Here is a 16,922-nt window from a genome sequence, read left to right as displayed (position 1 = left end):
TCGATGTGGACGCACATTGGAAGCGTGTATTCGTCATTGCCATACTGGCGTATCACCCGGCGTGATGGTATGGTGTGCCATTGGTTGCACGTCTTGGTCACCTCTTGTTCGCATTGACGGCACTTTGAACAGTGGACTTTACATTTCAGATGTGTTACGACCCGTGACTCTACCCTTCACTCGATCCCTACGAAACCCTGCATTTGAGCAGGATAATGCACGACCGCATGTTGCAGGTCCTGTACAGGCCTTTCTGGATACGGAAAATGTTCCACTGCTGCCCTGGCCAGCATATTCTCCAGATCTCTCACCAATTGAAAACGTCCGGTCAATGGTGGCCGAGCAACTGGCTCATCACAATACGCCAGTCACTACTCTTGATGAACTTTGGTATCGTGTTGAAGCTGCATGGGCAGCTGTACCTGTACACGCCATCCAAGCTCAGTTTGACTCAATGCGCAGGCGTATCAAGGCCGTTATTACGGCCAGAGGTGGTTGTTCTGGGTACTGTTTGCTCAGGATCTAGGCACCCAAATTGCATGAAAATGTTATCACATGTCAGTTCTAGTATAATATATTTGTCCAATTAATACCCGTTTATAATCTGCATTTCTTCTTGGTGTAGCAATTTTAATGGCCAGTAGTGTATATATATTGTGAATAGCAACGGTCCTACGACACTCCCCTGCGGCACACCTGGAATCACTCTTACTTCAGAAGACTTCTTTCCATTGAGAATGACATGTTGCGTTCTGTTATCTAGGAACTCTTCAATCCAATCACACGATAAACCACAGTCCCAAAGGCCGTGATACTGCCACTGTCGAATTCCAGCACATGTTGATAGACGTTTCCGCTTCTTGCACGAGGCATAACACACTCTCACAAACAACCAACAATCAATCGCGATTTCTGAATTGAAACCTTCCGCGTAATCTTTCCTTAAACACAGCATACAGATTCCGTTACCCTTACCTACTTCGTGCGCTTGCGCTGAAATGCTAATCGTTTGCATATCCAAGAATGTAATACGTTTCATACCAGTTTGACGTTTCTGACATGTAGCCTTCATTTTTAATGGGCAGCAGTGTATGTTTCTAGGGACAGACTGAGTCACTGTATCCTCTAAGTGAACCATATACCGAGCTGTGTTCTGAAATACATACGGCAGCTGAATATGAAGTCAAGAAATGGTCAATAGGTGAGTGATACATCCAGGGCCGATTCTAGAACATTTTTTCGCACAAGCGGCATACGAGGGTGTGCTGAAAATCAATGCTTCCGAATTTTTTGCATGAAAACTCTTAAGGCTTTTTTAAAAAAAAACGTTATAAACATATTACATCTTTATTCTTCAAGTCTACATATTTATTTCTTAATACGAGTATAGATTCCCTGGCGACAAACACATTTCTCCCAAGAAGAAACCAGTTTTTTGATACCGTCGTTGTAGAATGTTTGACTTTGTTAATGGATCCACAATATCACCTCTGTTTTCACCCTTTCGAAAATAGATGAAAATCCGGTGCGGCCAAGTCGGGTCTGTATGGAGGATTATCAGTGACAGTGAACCCAAGGCTTCGGATTGTGGCAGTTATCACAGTGCCTGTGTTTGGTCTTGAATTGTCATGCTGAAGGAAGGGGTGCTCCATGTATGGACGAACTCTTCGAATTCGAAACTCGATTACAGCACGCTGTTTCTCACGCACCTGCATAGTTACGTTACATACCGCCACGTTACACCCTACAATTTGGAGCCCTCTGGTGATAGGGGGCTGAAAATATGTAGAATAAAGATGTAGAATGTTAGTAACATTTATTTTTTTAAAAGGTTTAAGAGTTTTCAAATAATAACTTCGGAGAAATTACTTTTCAGCATGCCCTCGTATGACATGAATTCAAGGAACAAATATCTGAAAACCACAGCCTTCTACACTGAATAGTTCCAAAAACAGAGATACTTAAGAAAGTCAGTGCAGAATGACTGGACTTTTTTACACTTGCAATATTTACTTTGGAACAATAAAAGCTACACTTCCAATTGGAATTAATCGACAAATGATGCCTCAAATTATTCAGGAGAGATCAGACATTATTAAGAGATAATAATCGGAAAATTTCACTTTTTGACCAATTTCACCACATGTCCTCACCTTAACTGAGGAGCTACTGTCTTAGTTGATTTGCATTTTAGGAACCCATTTTGTTTTTAGAATTAGATTGTGTATACTCAGAAAATTTGTATTTCTGCTATAGAAAACATTTTCAACTAATTTGGAAATGGCAAGCAGTACTGAAATTGATTTTAAATTTTTTTTTTGTTTTGTATATGACATAATTTTTAAAGATCAGTGTCATCTGGATAAGTTTTAGTCTGTCTGGGAAGATGCCTGATTCTATTATATGATTTACTGTTGCAGACAAAGATAATGATACTTTTGTCTGCACACTTTTAGTACATTAAATTGAGGTTGTCATGTCCTGCACAACTGACAGATTCAAAGTAACTGATAATGTTACAATATCAATTATTCCTCTGCACCCTTGGGGGCTGAGTATATGCTGTGCTCATATGAATTGCCTTTAAAATTATATTGAAGGTTTTTATATTTGTCTCTAAAGACTTTTCCTAGTGAAGAAAAGCTTTCATTGAATGTCTTACCAATTTGAAGTAGGTGTTTTATGTACATCCCATTGTGGTTAATAACAAAGTCCATATAGGATTTGTCCCAAATTGTTCTAAAACTGTTAATCACTATCCAGACACCAGCAGTAACGTTTTGTAAAGGCTTAACCTTGTTTGGAGAGTAGTTGGTACTCGTCTGTGTTAACAAATGTTTATAAAACACATGATAAGTTTTGAAGGTTGTCATTTTTATTGTCATTTAACATTGCTCAATAGAATAATTTTAATGACATTAATATTTATCCAGATACTTTTGTTCGTATTTTTTTGAGGTTAGCTCTTGTATCTACAACTGGGCATGCAATATCAGAACAGTAGCATAAGTCAACATCAAAACTGTCATAGGAAAAGCTATCACGTCAAACAATAGTATAGGTTCTAACATACAGTTCATGCTATTGATGTTACCATCATACATACTTCTTCTCTTTACATATTGTTCCATTCTAGTGACAAGAGGCCTGTCATAGGACTCTAATATTGTAGTTGTATTCTATGGTGGTTAGAGAACACTTTTAAAGAAATATCAGCTGCAAGTGATGGGTAGCTAAGTTTTATTGTAATATGGAGAAAAATTATAATTTTAATTTGTCTGAAAGGGAAGACATACTACACACATCAAAAAAAGTTTTGCATCACCCTGGTTTCCAGAACTCCTGAATATAGACATTGACTGTGGGTATTGTATCACAGGCATAGTCCCTTTGACTGTTCAGAGATGTCACTTAACCCACCCAAAGATGTAAACAACCATGCATGAGCTGTGCCTGTTAGACAAAGGGGGTCAGACAGCTGACTAGTTCCAGTCATTCCACCAGGAAGGAGGTACAGGGCTCATATTGTCTGTAGTTCAACCATGCCTAGAAGGCCAATACCGCGGTTTGACAGTGTCCGCATTGTTACTTTGTTCCAGGAAGAGCTCTCAACAAGGGAAATGTCCAGGAATCTTGGAGTGAACCAAACCGATGGAGGAGATACAGAGAGACAGGAACTGTCGATGACATGCCTCGCTCAAGCGGCCCAAGGGCTACTACTGCAGTGAATTACTGCTACCTACGGATTATGGCTCGGAGGAACCCTGACAGCAGTGCTACCATGTTTAACAATGCTTTTCGTGCAGCCGCAGGATGTCGTGTTATGACTCAAACTGTTTGCAATAGGATACATGAGACGCAACATCACTCCTGATGTCCATGGTGAGGTCCATCTTGGCAACCACGACGCCACGAAATGCAGTACAGATGGGCCCAACAACATGCTGAATGGGCTGCTCAGGATTGGCATCACACTGATGAGTGTCACACAACAAGACAATCGCCGGAGACATGTTTGGAGGCAACCCAGTCAAGCTGTATCCCTTAGACACACCGTCCAGCGAGTGCAGCAAGGTGGAAGTTCCCTGCTGTTTTGGGGTGGCATTATGTGGGACTGACGTATACATACCTCTGGTGGTTATAGAAGGCGCAAAAATGGCTGTACGATACGTGAATGCCATCCTCTGACAGATAGTGCAACCACATCAGCAGCATATTGATGAGGCATTCGTCTTCATGGACTACAATTCACACCCCCATTGCGCACATCTTGTGAATGACTTCCTTCTCGATAACAACAAAATGGCTCTGAGCACTATGGGACTTAACTTCTTAGGTCATCAGTCCCCTAGAACTTAGAACTACTTAAACCTAGCTAACCTAAGGACATCACACACATCCTTGCCCGAGGCAGGATTCGAACCTTCGACCGTAGCGGTCGCGCGGTTCCAGACTGTAGCACCTAGCACCGCTCGGCCACCCCGGCCGGCGGATAACAACATTGCTCGACTACAGTGGCCAACAAATGGTTCAAAGGGCTCTGAGCACTATGGGACTAAACATCTGAGGTCATCCGTCCCCTAGAACTTAGAACCATTTAAACCTAACTAACCTAAAGACATCACACACATCCATGCCCAAAGCAGGATTCGAACCTGCGACCGTAGCGGTCGCGCAGTTCCAGACTGAAGGGCCTAGAACCGCTCGGCCACACCGGCCAGCAGTGGTCAACATGCTCTCCAGACATGAACCCTATCGAACATGCCTGGGATAGATTGAAAAGGGCTGTTTATGGATGATGTGACTCACTGTTGAGGAGTAGGACAATCTGGACCAACAGCACCTTGATGAACTTGTGGATAGTATGCCACAATGAATACAGGCAAGAATCAATTCAAGACAATGTGCTACTGGGTATTAGAGATACTAGTGTGTATAGCAATCTGGACCATCACCACTGAAGGTCTCGCGTTATGGTGGTACAACATGCAATGTGTGGTTTTCATAAGAAATAAAAAGGGCGGAAATGATGTTTATGTTCATCCCTATTCCGGTTTTCTGTACAGGTTCCAGAACTCTCTGAACTGAGGTGATGCAAAACTTGTTTTGATGTATGTATATGGCTTCAAAACATTGGTGTTGAAATATTTTTACAAGGTTGTAGAGTCTGAAGCTTTTACCTTTTATATTGTCTTCATTAGGATCGATTCACACTTGATAGAATGGAATGAGATGGGATGGAAAGCCAACACATTCCACAATGCATTTAAAATGATGGCATTCGCATAGGCCTTCATCAGAACAGAACAGGATATCTAGGCCAAAGTTTCTTGGGCAGAAGATTTTGAGATTAACACTGGAGGTGTAACTGATGTCATCTATCAACTTTGCAAATTAACGTATTTTCGCTAAAAGAACAAGCACCATGCATATAATAATACATACCTGTATGATGGCAAATAATGATACCTTCATTGTAGATGCACACTACACTTGAACTCTTGCAGAAACCAAATGAAGCTGCAAGCAACAAGGGTAACAGACAGTGGGCACTGCATGTATAGTGTGCAACAAGTGGAGAATTAGGGTGGGGTGGAGGCAGTGCTTGCTCAGAGAGCCAAAATCGTTAAGGCGACTGCTCATGTAAAGCAGGAAATCTGGGACTGAGTTTCAGTCTGGCTCAGGTTTTCACTTGTCTCCATTGGTTTTATTGCAATGCCAGATTGTGGCTGAGGTCTGAACCTCTCTTACAACATGTATATATCTGGCTGCTGAATCAAAAATACCACATACAATAACATTGAAGAGTGTTCACACTAGGCAGAACGTCAACTCTCCATCATTTCACTTATTCCAGTACCACAAGGATGTACCCAGGTTTGTGTCAAATGAGGGTCCAATGTCTTATCGAGGGCAATAAAAAGACTCATGCTTTTGGTTTATTCTGAAAATTTTCGTAAAGAATGATAAAAATTTTATTCGAAAATGATCTTAGAGTTTTCATCAAACAGAGATATAATCTTTTTATTTAGGGTGCCATATTTTGGTAAACCACTAAGAAGCAGTCATGTTCCAGTCTCACTTCACCCTCAAACGTCATTTTAAACTTTTCTTCTTCCAGTCTAGATTTGAGTTGCGGAAGTGATCAGAAACGCACAAGCGCTAATTTTTTGGAAAATTGTGATTATTACCGACAGCGCTTTTGGAATAAAGAGATCTCCGTTCGACAGAGGAGCTAGAATAACTTTTGGTGGTGAAAATACAAAGGATCTGGAATTATTCAGCCTTACACTTTAAGAATGCATCTGTCATTTCTTAGAAGCTAAGAAAGATCATTGTCTGCGTTAAAGAATGTCCTGGGAGCAAATGCATGAGCCTAATTGAGGGGAATTTGGATTATTGGTTATCATACTGCTTTAGTGCCATGAGTCTCTGAAGAGATGTTTGGTTTGCCTTTGATGTAGCTCTTTCCATTGAGCAGAGGAGCTAGATCTTTCAGGATATTGGAATTTTTCAGGATATTGGAATCTGTGAGGAAAGAAAGGTATTCAGAAGCAACTGGCTGTGGCCTAAATCCTAGTATTTGCCTAAACTAAATATGGTAACAACAGAAAACCATTTTCTAGTCTGCTGGCAGACGGATTCATATCATCTCACCTCTCGACTTCATGGATTGCTAGCTCAGCAGCTCAACATGCGGAGCTACCTCAAGTCAATAAAGAATTTGAAAAAAGTGGTTATTGTACAAATTTTTAAAACAAAATAGAATGTACCATAACAAAAGATGCAAAATTTTCATATAATTGTGCATATAGATAGGTAATTAGGATAGGTAATTAGGCTAACATAGTAGTACATACATATTTTTAACTTAACATAAAGTGAGTGGACGAATCAGAAACGCGTTTCCTCATCTCTCTTGTCACAAACTTATCCATACTTAGAAACACAACACAAAAACAATAGACCATAGCACTTACATTAAATTTAACTGCAATTAAAAGTATTGAACTGATTAACAATACAATAGGTGAGCTGAAGTAAAGCCTTGGCGAAAATAGGGATGGGTGATAGCTGAGAGTGCTATGGATGCATAGATAGTTCAAATCTGTCTTTGACCTTGCTGATTATTAATAGCACATATCCCTTTTTCGTGTTATGATTGAAAATAAAAATGTCTTTTAATTCCACTACGTGGCAACTAAGCTGTACATAACTTCATTTGGATGATGGGAGGAGGGGGGGGGGGTATCAGGACTCATTGGACCCCCTCTTTGGTTATGCCCTTGAGTACCAAATGGTGAAAGTGACATCATGAGATACCATTCATGGCACAAACAGTGGGAATATAGCATCAGAATTAAAACTAGCAATAATAAAATTTGTCAGTGATTACAGCAAAGTTCATAACAGATACCGTTGATAACGTTTTTGTGATAAACTATTGAGAAGTGAGACAACAGGAAAGTCTCTTCAAAACATTTTAAAACACAGACCTTTGTTTTCCAGCGAAATTATATGCACACGAACAAATCAGCAATATATCTGAGGTGATACACAGAGTCTGTTTACCTCATCCATCGCGTTTTCTTCTCTAAGTACTGAATAATGTCCACAACTGCTCTTTTTTCTGCTTCAGTAGATCTACATTTTCAGTCCTAACAAAATGTTATTTAATGACAACTATTTTCTCAATTAATTTTCTTATTCATACACAGTACAGACTTTTTCTCTGTCCACTTATTGTAAAACACAAATCATTTTCACTTCCAGTTATCTAACCTCTCTTGTGGAAGAGCGTTCAGTGGAAGCAATATGTTACTCGTAATGGAGCATTTTCAGTACGTGCCGAAAACAAAACAAAATTATCAAACAAAGACTAAGAAGATGGACAAGCACGATATATACTACTAAAACGCGAGTAAGTGCATAAAAGAAAGTTAACTTCTGATATTAAAAGATGACGACCTAGTTCCCCCCACCAAAGTGAATGTCAAAACTTCCTTCCCGAGATACCTTGGCTTTGATATGCCATTCTTTGCCATCCTATTCCGTTCTGTTGATGGCCTGCGTGAATACCGCCATTTGGAATGCATTGTGGAATTATCGAATCACTTCACTCAAACAGTGGAATCTGAATTTCAGAAGGTTAATGAAAATGAAATAAGCAAGAGAATCCTCACATTAAAGACCAATTTACAGATGTATCGAATGTTGTGGTAAATCCCATAGTTAAAAAATACATAAAAGAAAGAGTTAAACCACTACCTTACCTCATAAACTGTAGTGGTAGAGAAAACACTTGTCCTAGGAGTGCAAAAATAAGCATTGATAATCCAGTGTATAAGCAGGGTAAGTGCAAGAGAGGCTTCAAACAACCATCCAGTACCATGGATCCCCCCTTTTAGAAACGTTTTTGTAGTGGTTATCCTTTGCAGCTCTCTGCTCACTTTACAAAAAAAAACAAATCGCTAACAGAAAAACAGAATGACATTAGGAAAGATGGCTGTTCAAATACTGCAAATACTCACATCTAGTAAGCTAGCTGATGACACCTCCCTCTTATTTAATGACAAAGACATCGAGCCATCATAATCTGTTGCAACTGAGGGAAAGACGTAAATGAAAACGTATTTTCGACACCAAGGTTTAAACACTAACATCAGGAAAATAAAGCAACTAACATTTAAAACAACCATCTCTTATGAAGTGGAAATAATATTTGTGGTATTACGTCAATAGTTGCAAACAACATTAAGTTTTCTGGTGTCCACCTGATCAAAAATCTTCGATGAGCGGATCACATTGATTCCGTGTGCGAGAAAGTCAGCAGTACCTAGTATCTGACAACCCAGCTGGCAAAAATAGTTCCAAACCCAAATCTTAAAAATTCCATGCTACAGCACAATTTATCCTTTTCTTAATAATGGGACTAAACTGTGGAGCTATGCAGCAAATCTACACTTGAATAGAACGTTGAGGTTACAGAGTAGAGTAATTACATTAACACATGGACTGAGTCTCAGGGAGTCCAGTCATGAATCCAGAGTACATAAAAATTTTTAATAATATATTCCTTATATTTGTATAAACTTAGTATAGTTTGTGAGCAACACGAACAAAGTAAGCAAGTGAAGTAATACACATAGTATGAGACGAGAAGCAAGGGTAACTTCTTAAAGCAATGACAAAATTAAAAATAACTGACAACAGATAGGGTTCAACAAGCTGCCAAGTACTTTGAAAAACTTCTGAAGGAAAACTGTTCCATGGAGGGTTCACAGCATTCCTAGTAAATAATTGTTTGTATTCACTCCGTGGCCTCTAAGGTGCGTGGGTTCTGCTGCAAAACGTAGTATATTATGAATATTAAGACTATTGTATGTACCATTGCTATATGTAAGTATTATTTATTATTCAATCTCTAAATCACGTGTGCAAAAGTCATTAGCTTGACGGCTACATGCAAAGAATGTACAAAATTTAGAAAGAATATTTTGACGTTCCGTTCGTTAAGTAGGAATCGACCTTAAAACTTTCGACTGTATCGATGCGTATCGATTATGTGGCAAGTAGTTTGCGCGTTTGCGGTGTCGTCAGTTAACTACTTTGCCGCCAAAGTGTTTAATAATAAATATTACGTCAGACAACGAGGATTTGTGACACCCGGTTTATGGAGTGGGTGTGGTTATTTAAGCAGTGACAGGTGCATTGTGTTCTTCAGTTTCCACTTGCATTTGTTGATCTGACGGAGTTGCATTTAATTGCTTTTTGACAGTTCTTCCGTCAGCGGGCAGAATGGTTGCACCAAGTAAAGAGCAGCCCGCAGATGCCCCAAAACGAATAGGGGGAGTGAACATAATGCATGTTATGTATAGTTTTGTAAAAAAGTTAGGGACAGTTGCGTTGGTGTATGCGCTTGGGTACATGGAATTCAGTATAGCGTGGCTGATAGGACCAATCGTATTATCTGTCATAAGAGATGAGTGGAAAAAAGAGAAAGAGCTCCAACGAAACATTGCCAAAGCATCAGCATTGTGCCAGGAAAAAGAAGTAATTCTGGCAAGAGTCGACGAACTACCAAGCTGGGTAAGTTTATTAAGTGTTAATCCCAGACATTCCGTAAATTATTTTTGATGTAACTGTTTGTGTCGGATATAGTTTGTATTCAGTGTGTTCCGTCACTGGCATGAAACCGGGATGTTAGCGCAATCGTTGCATTGTCATTCTTAAACTAAATATATCCGTGGAATCAACATGATTGAGAGAATAGTGTAAGTACAAATATCCAAATATTTTCTTCTGTGTTTCGAACTACACACAGCTGGAAGCCTTATAAATTAATGTTGCTTAAACTCAAAAATATGGACGATATTTATGCCACATCTATTAGAACTAATCGTTGCATTTTCGAAGAACGGAAATAATCATATTGGGGTTGAAGCTCTATCTTTCCCGCGTTTGCTTTAACAATAAATATGTTTTTGGATAGGATCCGCCTTTTACAAAACATAACTTTGTGTTTTAATCCAAACATGTTTCACTGCAGTTGCAGCATCTTCAGTGGGTTTTTATTTTGTGGCTTTTTACCACATGGCGTGGTTTTCCTGATGTATAATGTTTCTACAGGGACTCTTTTGTTTCACAGTTTGTATGTGGTTGCAGATACAAACTGTGAAGGAAAAAAAAAGTCGCTGTGGAAACGCAATACATCAGGAAAACCACAAAATAAAAGCCCACTGAAGATGCTGTAACTGTAGTGAAACATGTTTGTGTTAAAGAACACAATTGTGTTTTGCTAAAAGCGAATCCTATCCAAAAACACATGTATTAAAAAGGAAAAATTATTCCCTCTATATCATAGTTGTACAACATGCCACGAAATTGTTGTTAAACACTGTTCTCTGCGGTACAGTTCGAGAATTAGTATATAGAACCCAAGTTACAGTTGCACATAGCCATTTGCAAATACGCTTGTAAATGCTGGTCAAAATTTCTTTGTGACACTATTATACCCCCCTCTCCTGACTGCTGTCAATAACATATCAAAATCCCACTTTGCACTTGCTGATGGTTGTGAAATTCCAAAAATCATTTTCGTTAAGCACTGTGAAAATAGTATCTGCATTGACTTCTAATGAGTAAACAGACAATTACTCTTGTTATTCAAAAAAATCTTCCACATCTATGATAATGAAGTATGTGTATGGTGCTTACTTTGTGTGCAGCTTGCTACAGTTCTGACTTTGATGAAGAAAGTTGTACATTATTTGCATTATATGCAGATGCAGTATTAGAATATTTATTCCCTCATTATAGAGTTTCTCAATTGAAATTATTAAAAAAAACACCTTTTTAGTGTATTATTTGCATTCACATTGTTTGTTTTTGTTTAAACTGTGTTTATAATGTTTATTGAACTTTGGACTAGGTTTGATGTCCTTTGCATCCCAAGCTTGTGGCCCCATCTGCAATGACTTAATCATCAACAGGATATTACATGATAATCTCTCCAGGTCTTGGTGGAGGTTTCTTGGTTCCAAAAGTGTGAGATTCTGGATTGTACTTCTGTCAGGTTTCACACACAATGACATTTAATCTTGGAAGACAATTTTACTTGTGTTTTGGTCTTCAGTCCAGAGACTGGTTTGATTCAGCTCGCCATGCTACTCTATCCTGTGCAAGCTTCTTCAGCTTCCAGTACCTACTGCAACCTACATCGTTCTGAATCTGCTTAGTGTATTCATCTCTTGGTCTGCCTCTACGATTTTTACCCTCCACACTGCCCTCCAATACTTAATTGGTGATCACTTGATGCCTCGGAACACGTCCTACCAACCGATCCCTTCTTCTAGTCAAGTTGTGCCACAAACTCCTCTTCTCCCTGATTCTATTCAGTACCTCCTCATTAGTTATGTGGTCTACCCATCTAATCTTCAGCATTCTTCTGTAGCAACACATTTCGAAAGGTTCTATTCTCTTCTTGTCTAAACTATTTATCGTCCACATTTCACTTCCATACATGGCTACACTCCAGACAAATACTTACAGAAACGGCTTCCTGACACTTAAATCGATACTTGATGTTAACAGAATTCTCTTCTTCAGATATGCTTTCCTTGCCATCGCCTGTCAATCTAATTCCCTCAGCATCACCTGATTTAATTAGACTACATTCCATTATCCTCGTTTTGCTTCTGAATACTCTGTCCATTCCGTTCAACTGCTCTTCCAAGTCCTGTGCTGTCTCTGACAGAATTATAATGCCATCGGCGAACCTGAAAGTTTTTATTTCTTCTCCATGGATTTTAATTCCTACTCCGAATTTTTCTTTTATTTCCTTTACTGCTAGCTCAATATACAGATTGAATAACATCAGGGAGAGGCTACAACCCAGTCTCACTCCCTTCCCAACCACTGCTTTCCTTCATGCCCCTCGACTCTTATAACTGCTATTTGGTTTCTGTACAAATTGTAGATAGCCTTTCGTTCCCTATGTTTTACCCCTGCCAACTTCAGAATTTGAGAGTATTCTAGTCAACATTCTCTAAGTCTACAAATGCTAGAAACATAGGTTTGCCATTCCTTAATCTATCTTCTAAGATAAGTCGTTGGGTCACTATTGCCTCACATGTTCCAACATTTCTACAGAATCCAAACTGATCTTCCCCGAGGTTGGCTTCTACGTTTTTCCATTCATCTGCAAAGAATTTGTGTTAGTATTTTGCAGCCGTGACTTATTAAACTGATAGTTTGGTAATTTTCACATCTGTCAACGCCTGCTTTCCTTGGGATTGGAATTATTATATTCTTCTTGAAGTGTGAGGGTATTTCGCCTGTCTTATAGATCTTGCTCACCAGATGGTACGAGTTTTGTCAGGGCTGGCTCTCCCAAGGCTATCAGTAGTTCTAATGGAATGTTGTCTACTCCCAGGGCCTTGTTTCGACTTTAGTCTTTCAGTGCTGTGTCAAACTCTTCGCGCAGTATCATATCTCCCATTTCATCTTCATCTACATGCTTATCCATTTCCATAATATTGTCCTCAATTACATCACCCTTGTATAGACCCTCTATGTACTCCTTCTACCTTTCTGCTTTCCCTTCTTTGCTTAGAACTTGGTTTCCATCTGAGCTCTTGATATTCATACAAGTGGTTCTCTCTTCTCCAAAGGCCTCCTTAATTTTCCTGTAGGCAGTATCTATCTTACCCCTTGTGAGATAAGCCTCTACATCCTTACATTTGTCCTCTAGTCATCCCTGCTTAGCCATTTTGCACTTCCTGTCGATCTCATTTTTGAGACGTTTGTATTCCTTTTTGCCTGCTTCATTTACTGAGTTTTATATTTTCTCCTTTCATCAGTTAAATTCAGTATTTCTTCAGTTACCCAAGGATTTCTACTAGCCCTCATCTTTTTGCCTACTGGATCCTCTGCTGCCTTCACTATTTCATCTCTCAAAGCTACCCATTCTTCATCTACTGTATTTCTTTCCCCCATTCTTGTCAATCTTTCCCCAATGCTCTCCCTGAAACTGTCCACGACCTCTGGTTCTGTCAGTTTATCCAGGTCCCATCTCCTTAAATTCCTACCTTTTTGCAGTTTCTTCAGTTTTACTCTACAGTTCATATCCAATACATTGTGATCAGAGTCCACATCTACCCCTAGAAATGTCTTACAATTTAAAACTTGGTTCCTAAATCTCTGTCTTACCATTATATAATCTATCTGAAACCTTCCAGTATCTCCAGGCCTCTTCCATGTGTACAACCTTCTTTCATGATTCTTGAACCAAGTGTTAGCTATGATTCAGTTATGCTCTGTGCAAAATTCTACCAGGTGGCTTTCTCTTTCATTCCTTGGCCCCATTCCATATTCACATACTATGTTTCCTTCTCTTCCTTTTTCTACTGTCGAATTCCAGTCACCAATGATAATTAAATTTTCCTCTCATTTCACTATCTGAATAATTTCTTTTATCTCATCATACATTTCATCAATCTGTTCGTCATCTGTGGAGCTAGTTGGCATATAAACTTTTACTACTGTGGTAGGCGTGGGCTTCGCGTCTATCTTGGCCACAATAATGCATTCACTATTCAGTTTGTAGTAGCTTACCCAGACTCCTACTTTTTTTATCCATCATTAAACCTACTCCTGCATTACTCCTATTTGATTTTGTATTTATAACCCTGTATTCACCTGACCAGAAGTCTTGTTCCTCCAGCCACCGAACTTCACTAATTCCCACTATATCTAGCTTTAACCTATCAATTTCCCTTTTTAAATTTTCTAACCTAGCTGTCCAATTAAGTGATCTGACATTCCTCACTTGGATCTGTAGAACGCTAGTTTTCTTTCTCCTGATAACAACCACCTCCTCAGTAGTCCCCACCCGGAGATCCAAATGGGGGGACTATTTTACCTCCAGAATATTTTACCCAAAAGGACGCCATCATCATGTAACCATACAGTAGAGTTGCATGCCCTTGGGAAAAATGACCGATGTAGGCTCCATTTGCTTTCAGCCGTTCGCAGTACCAGCACAGCAAGGCTGTTTTGGTGAACGTTACAAGGCCATAACAGTCAATCATCCAGACTGTTGCCCCTGCAACTGCTGCCCCTCTTCAGGAACCATACGTTTGTCTGACCTCTTAACAGATACCCCTCCGTTGTGATGGCACCTACGGTACGGCTCTCTGTATTGCTGAGGCACGGAAGCCTCCCCACCAACAGAAAGGTTCATGGCGGGGGGGGGGGCAATTTTACTTAAATATAGCAAAAAATAAATAATAATCTGACTTATTGTGGTAATGTGCAATGTTTGCCATGTGTATGTTAAATTAAATTGTTCAATTTATTTATTTATTTATTATTTTTTCCTTCCAGGTCTTCTTCCCCGATGTGGAAAGAGTTGAATGGGTTAATAAGGTAAGGCAATTTTCCATGTGGTCTTTCTAATTTTTATTTGTTTGTCCTTCCAAAAGATATTTCCAGATTGTGGGCTACAATGCAAATACTGCTGCACTGTCAGTTACTATTTGTGTTTAATGGTAAGATGGCAATCTGTATTTGTCGTTTTAACTAAGCAAAGTACAGCAAGTGCTTGGAAGTATTGCAGTTATTAAAATGCTGTATGGGGTTAAGTTTTGTTTAGCCTACTGTTATGTGTTGCTTGTCCAAAGAGTATAACAATGGAAGTTTTACTTCTTGTTGACTGTTTTGTTTGCTCTGGAAACTCAAATAGCATCATTCCGATACCTTGAAAAAAAATGTGACATTCAGTAGTATGCTGAAGTAGGCATATGCTATGCTTCATATGGTCATAGCAATATTTTTCTTATACTTTAGCACATTTTATACAGTTCTAAACATGATATATGCAGTAAGATATTTGGGATAGATGTAAAAGTTTTATCAGAAGTAAAGGCTGCAGGGAAATGGAAACGATTGCTAAAATTACAATTTTCACAGACAGTAGTTGAGCAAAAAATTAGCCTCCACAATGGATAGTTCAGAAAAAATCCATAATGGAAGTACATATGAACCTGCATTTTCACTTAAACACGAGTCTTGCTTAAGTAGCATTTGGAGTGCAACAGCAGCTGCAAAATGACAACCTTAACATATTATGTTCACACGTCTGTTTTATTGCCATATCACTGTACTAGAGATGCACCAGTGTATGTGTGATACTCTGTATTCAAAGGAGGAGAAGGATAAGGAGGTGTGTCTGTCAAGGTGAAAAGGTGCATAAAACAGCAATGTCCATCAGAAAAGAAGTTAGTTTTGTATCACAGTGAGAAGTTGCGCATATCGTTGACATTCAACATGCTATGGGATGTGTCTTTGTTGAGTTAAAGCTAAGAGTTCATTTACAGATCTTATATTTGGTTTTTGTAAAATAAACCTTATAGTGAATCCAAATCTAAAAGATTAACTTGAAATAAAAGAATTTAAAGCAATATTCAAGAAAATTGCAATTGACCTGTTTTGCACTAAAAGAGTCTTTTTAACCTGAACAAAATGAGTTTATTTTGAAAACAATTGTGTAACCATACAATCTTTTTTGTCTATTCTGGAATTGTTGCCACATTAAAGACTGCTAAAATAAAAATTTAAAAAAATAAAACTCTCATTTATAGAGAAGATCTTTCAGGAGGAGACAAATAAAATTTTATAATTACCATTAACCAAGTCTAAGGGCACCATCTACCATTACTATTTGAAATGGAAATATCAGCACTATTTTTGTTTCAAAGTGCACTGATCAAATGTTTGTTGTAACAATAAAGATGATCTATATGTTACACGTTTTCAAAACTTTACCCAAATGGAACTCAAATGACAACATTCCCATCAAGAGATTATCATGACAGTTCAACATTAACATGGTGATTGAGGCAAATAGATATGCATGGAAAAATATCAGTCTGAAATATTTTAATGCTGTTTGTAGCAAACTGCTGCCTTACACTGTCAGTTCCAGAAAATGGATATTGACATTACTACTCCAACTGAAAGGATAGTTAGCATGGCACAAAACATTGATGTCATTGAATTTCATAAATAGGGAACGTTAAAGCCCTTAAGGCTGAACTGGATAGTACTAGGGAGGAACTGATGAGGTTAAGGGAGTAGAAGGGTAACGACAGGTGGGAAGTGGTGGCAAGGAGCAGGGGCCACAGAAATAGAGCAGTATCTGACAGTTTCATCAGTGGCACATACAATAGATTTGTCTTGCTACCTCATTTAACTAAGGAAGAGGCTCAAGTAGTTGTAATTGTAGTTAGCACCCAATAGACTTTCAAAAGGAAACCAGTTGTTTCAAAAAGAAGAAAAAGAAATATAAAGTAGGAGGAAAGTTCTGTTGTTAGGTAGTATCCATGGAAGAGGTGTAGGCCAGATATTGAAGGAAAAATTAG

At 38.8% G+C, this 16,922-nt stretch overlaps 1 protein-coding gene across 3 annotated transcripts in view; it reads left to right on the top strand.

Annotated features, from left to right (window-relative positions):
- Positions 1-9,607: 9,607 nt before the first annotated feature.
- LOC126183705 (extended synaptotagmin-2-B) overlaps positions 9,608-16,922 on the top strand; it is a 187,535-nt gene continuing 180,220 nt past the window's right edge. For 2 of the 3 annotated variants that reach the window (XM_049925890.1, XM_049925888.1), the window contains exons 1-2: positions 9,608-10,089; positions 14,887-14,928. In XM_049925890.1, coding sequence (XP_049781847.1) covers positions 9,799-10,089; positions 14,887-14,928 — 333 coding nt within the window. In that variant the 5' untranslated portion in view covers positions 9,608-9,798. The remainder of the gene's footprint in view (positions 10,090-14,886; positions 14,929-16,922) is intronic. The other variant, XM_049925889.1, reaches the window with a different exon arrangement.

Source organism: Schistocerca cancellata, chromosome 4 (assembly GCF_023864275.1).
Source record: "Schistocerca cancellata isolate TAMUIC-IGC-003103 chromosome 4, iqSchCanc2.1, whole genome shotgun sequence".
Classification (NCBI taxonomy): domain Eukaryota; kingdom Metazoa; phylum Arthropoda; class Insecta; order Orthoptera; family Acrididae; genus Schistocerca; species Schistocerca cancellata.
The sequence above is the reverse complement of the archived record's forward strand: the minus strand, read 5'-3'. Positions and strand labels throughout refer to the sequence as shown.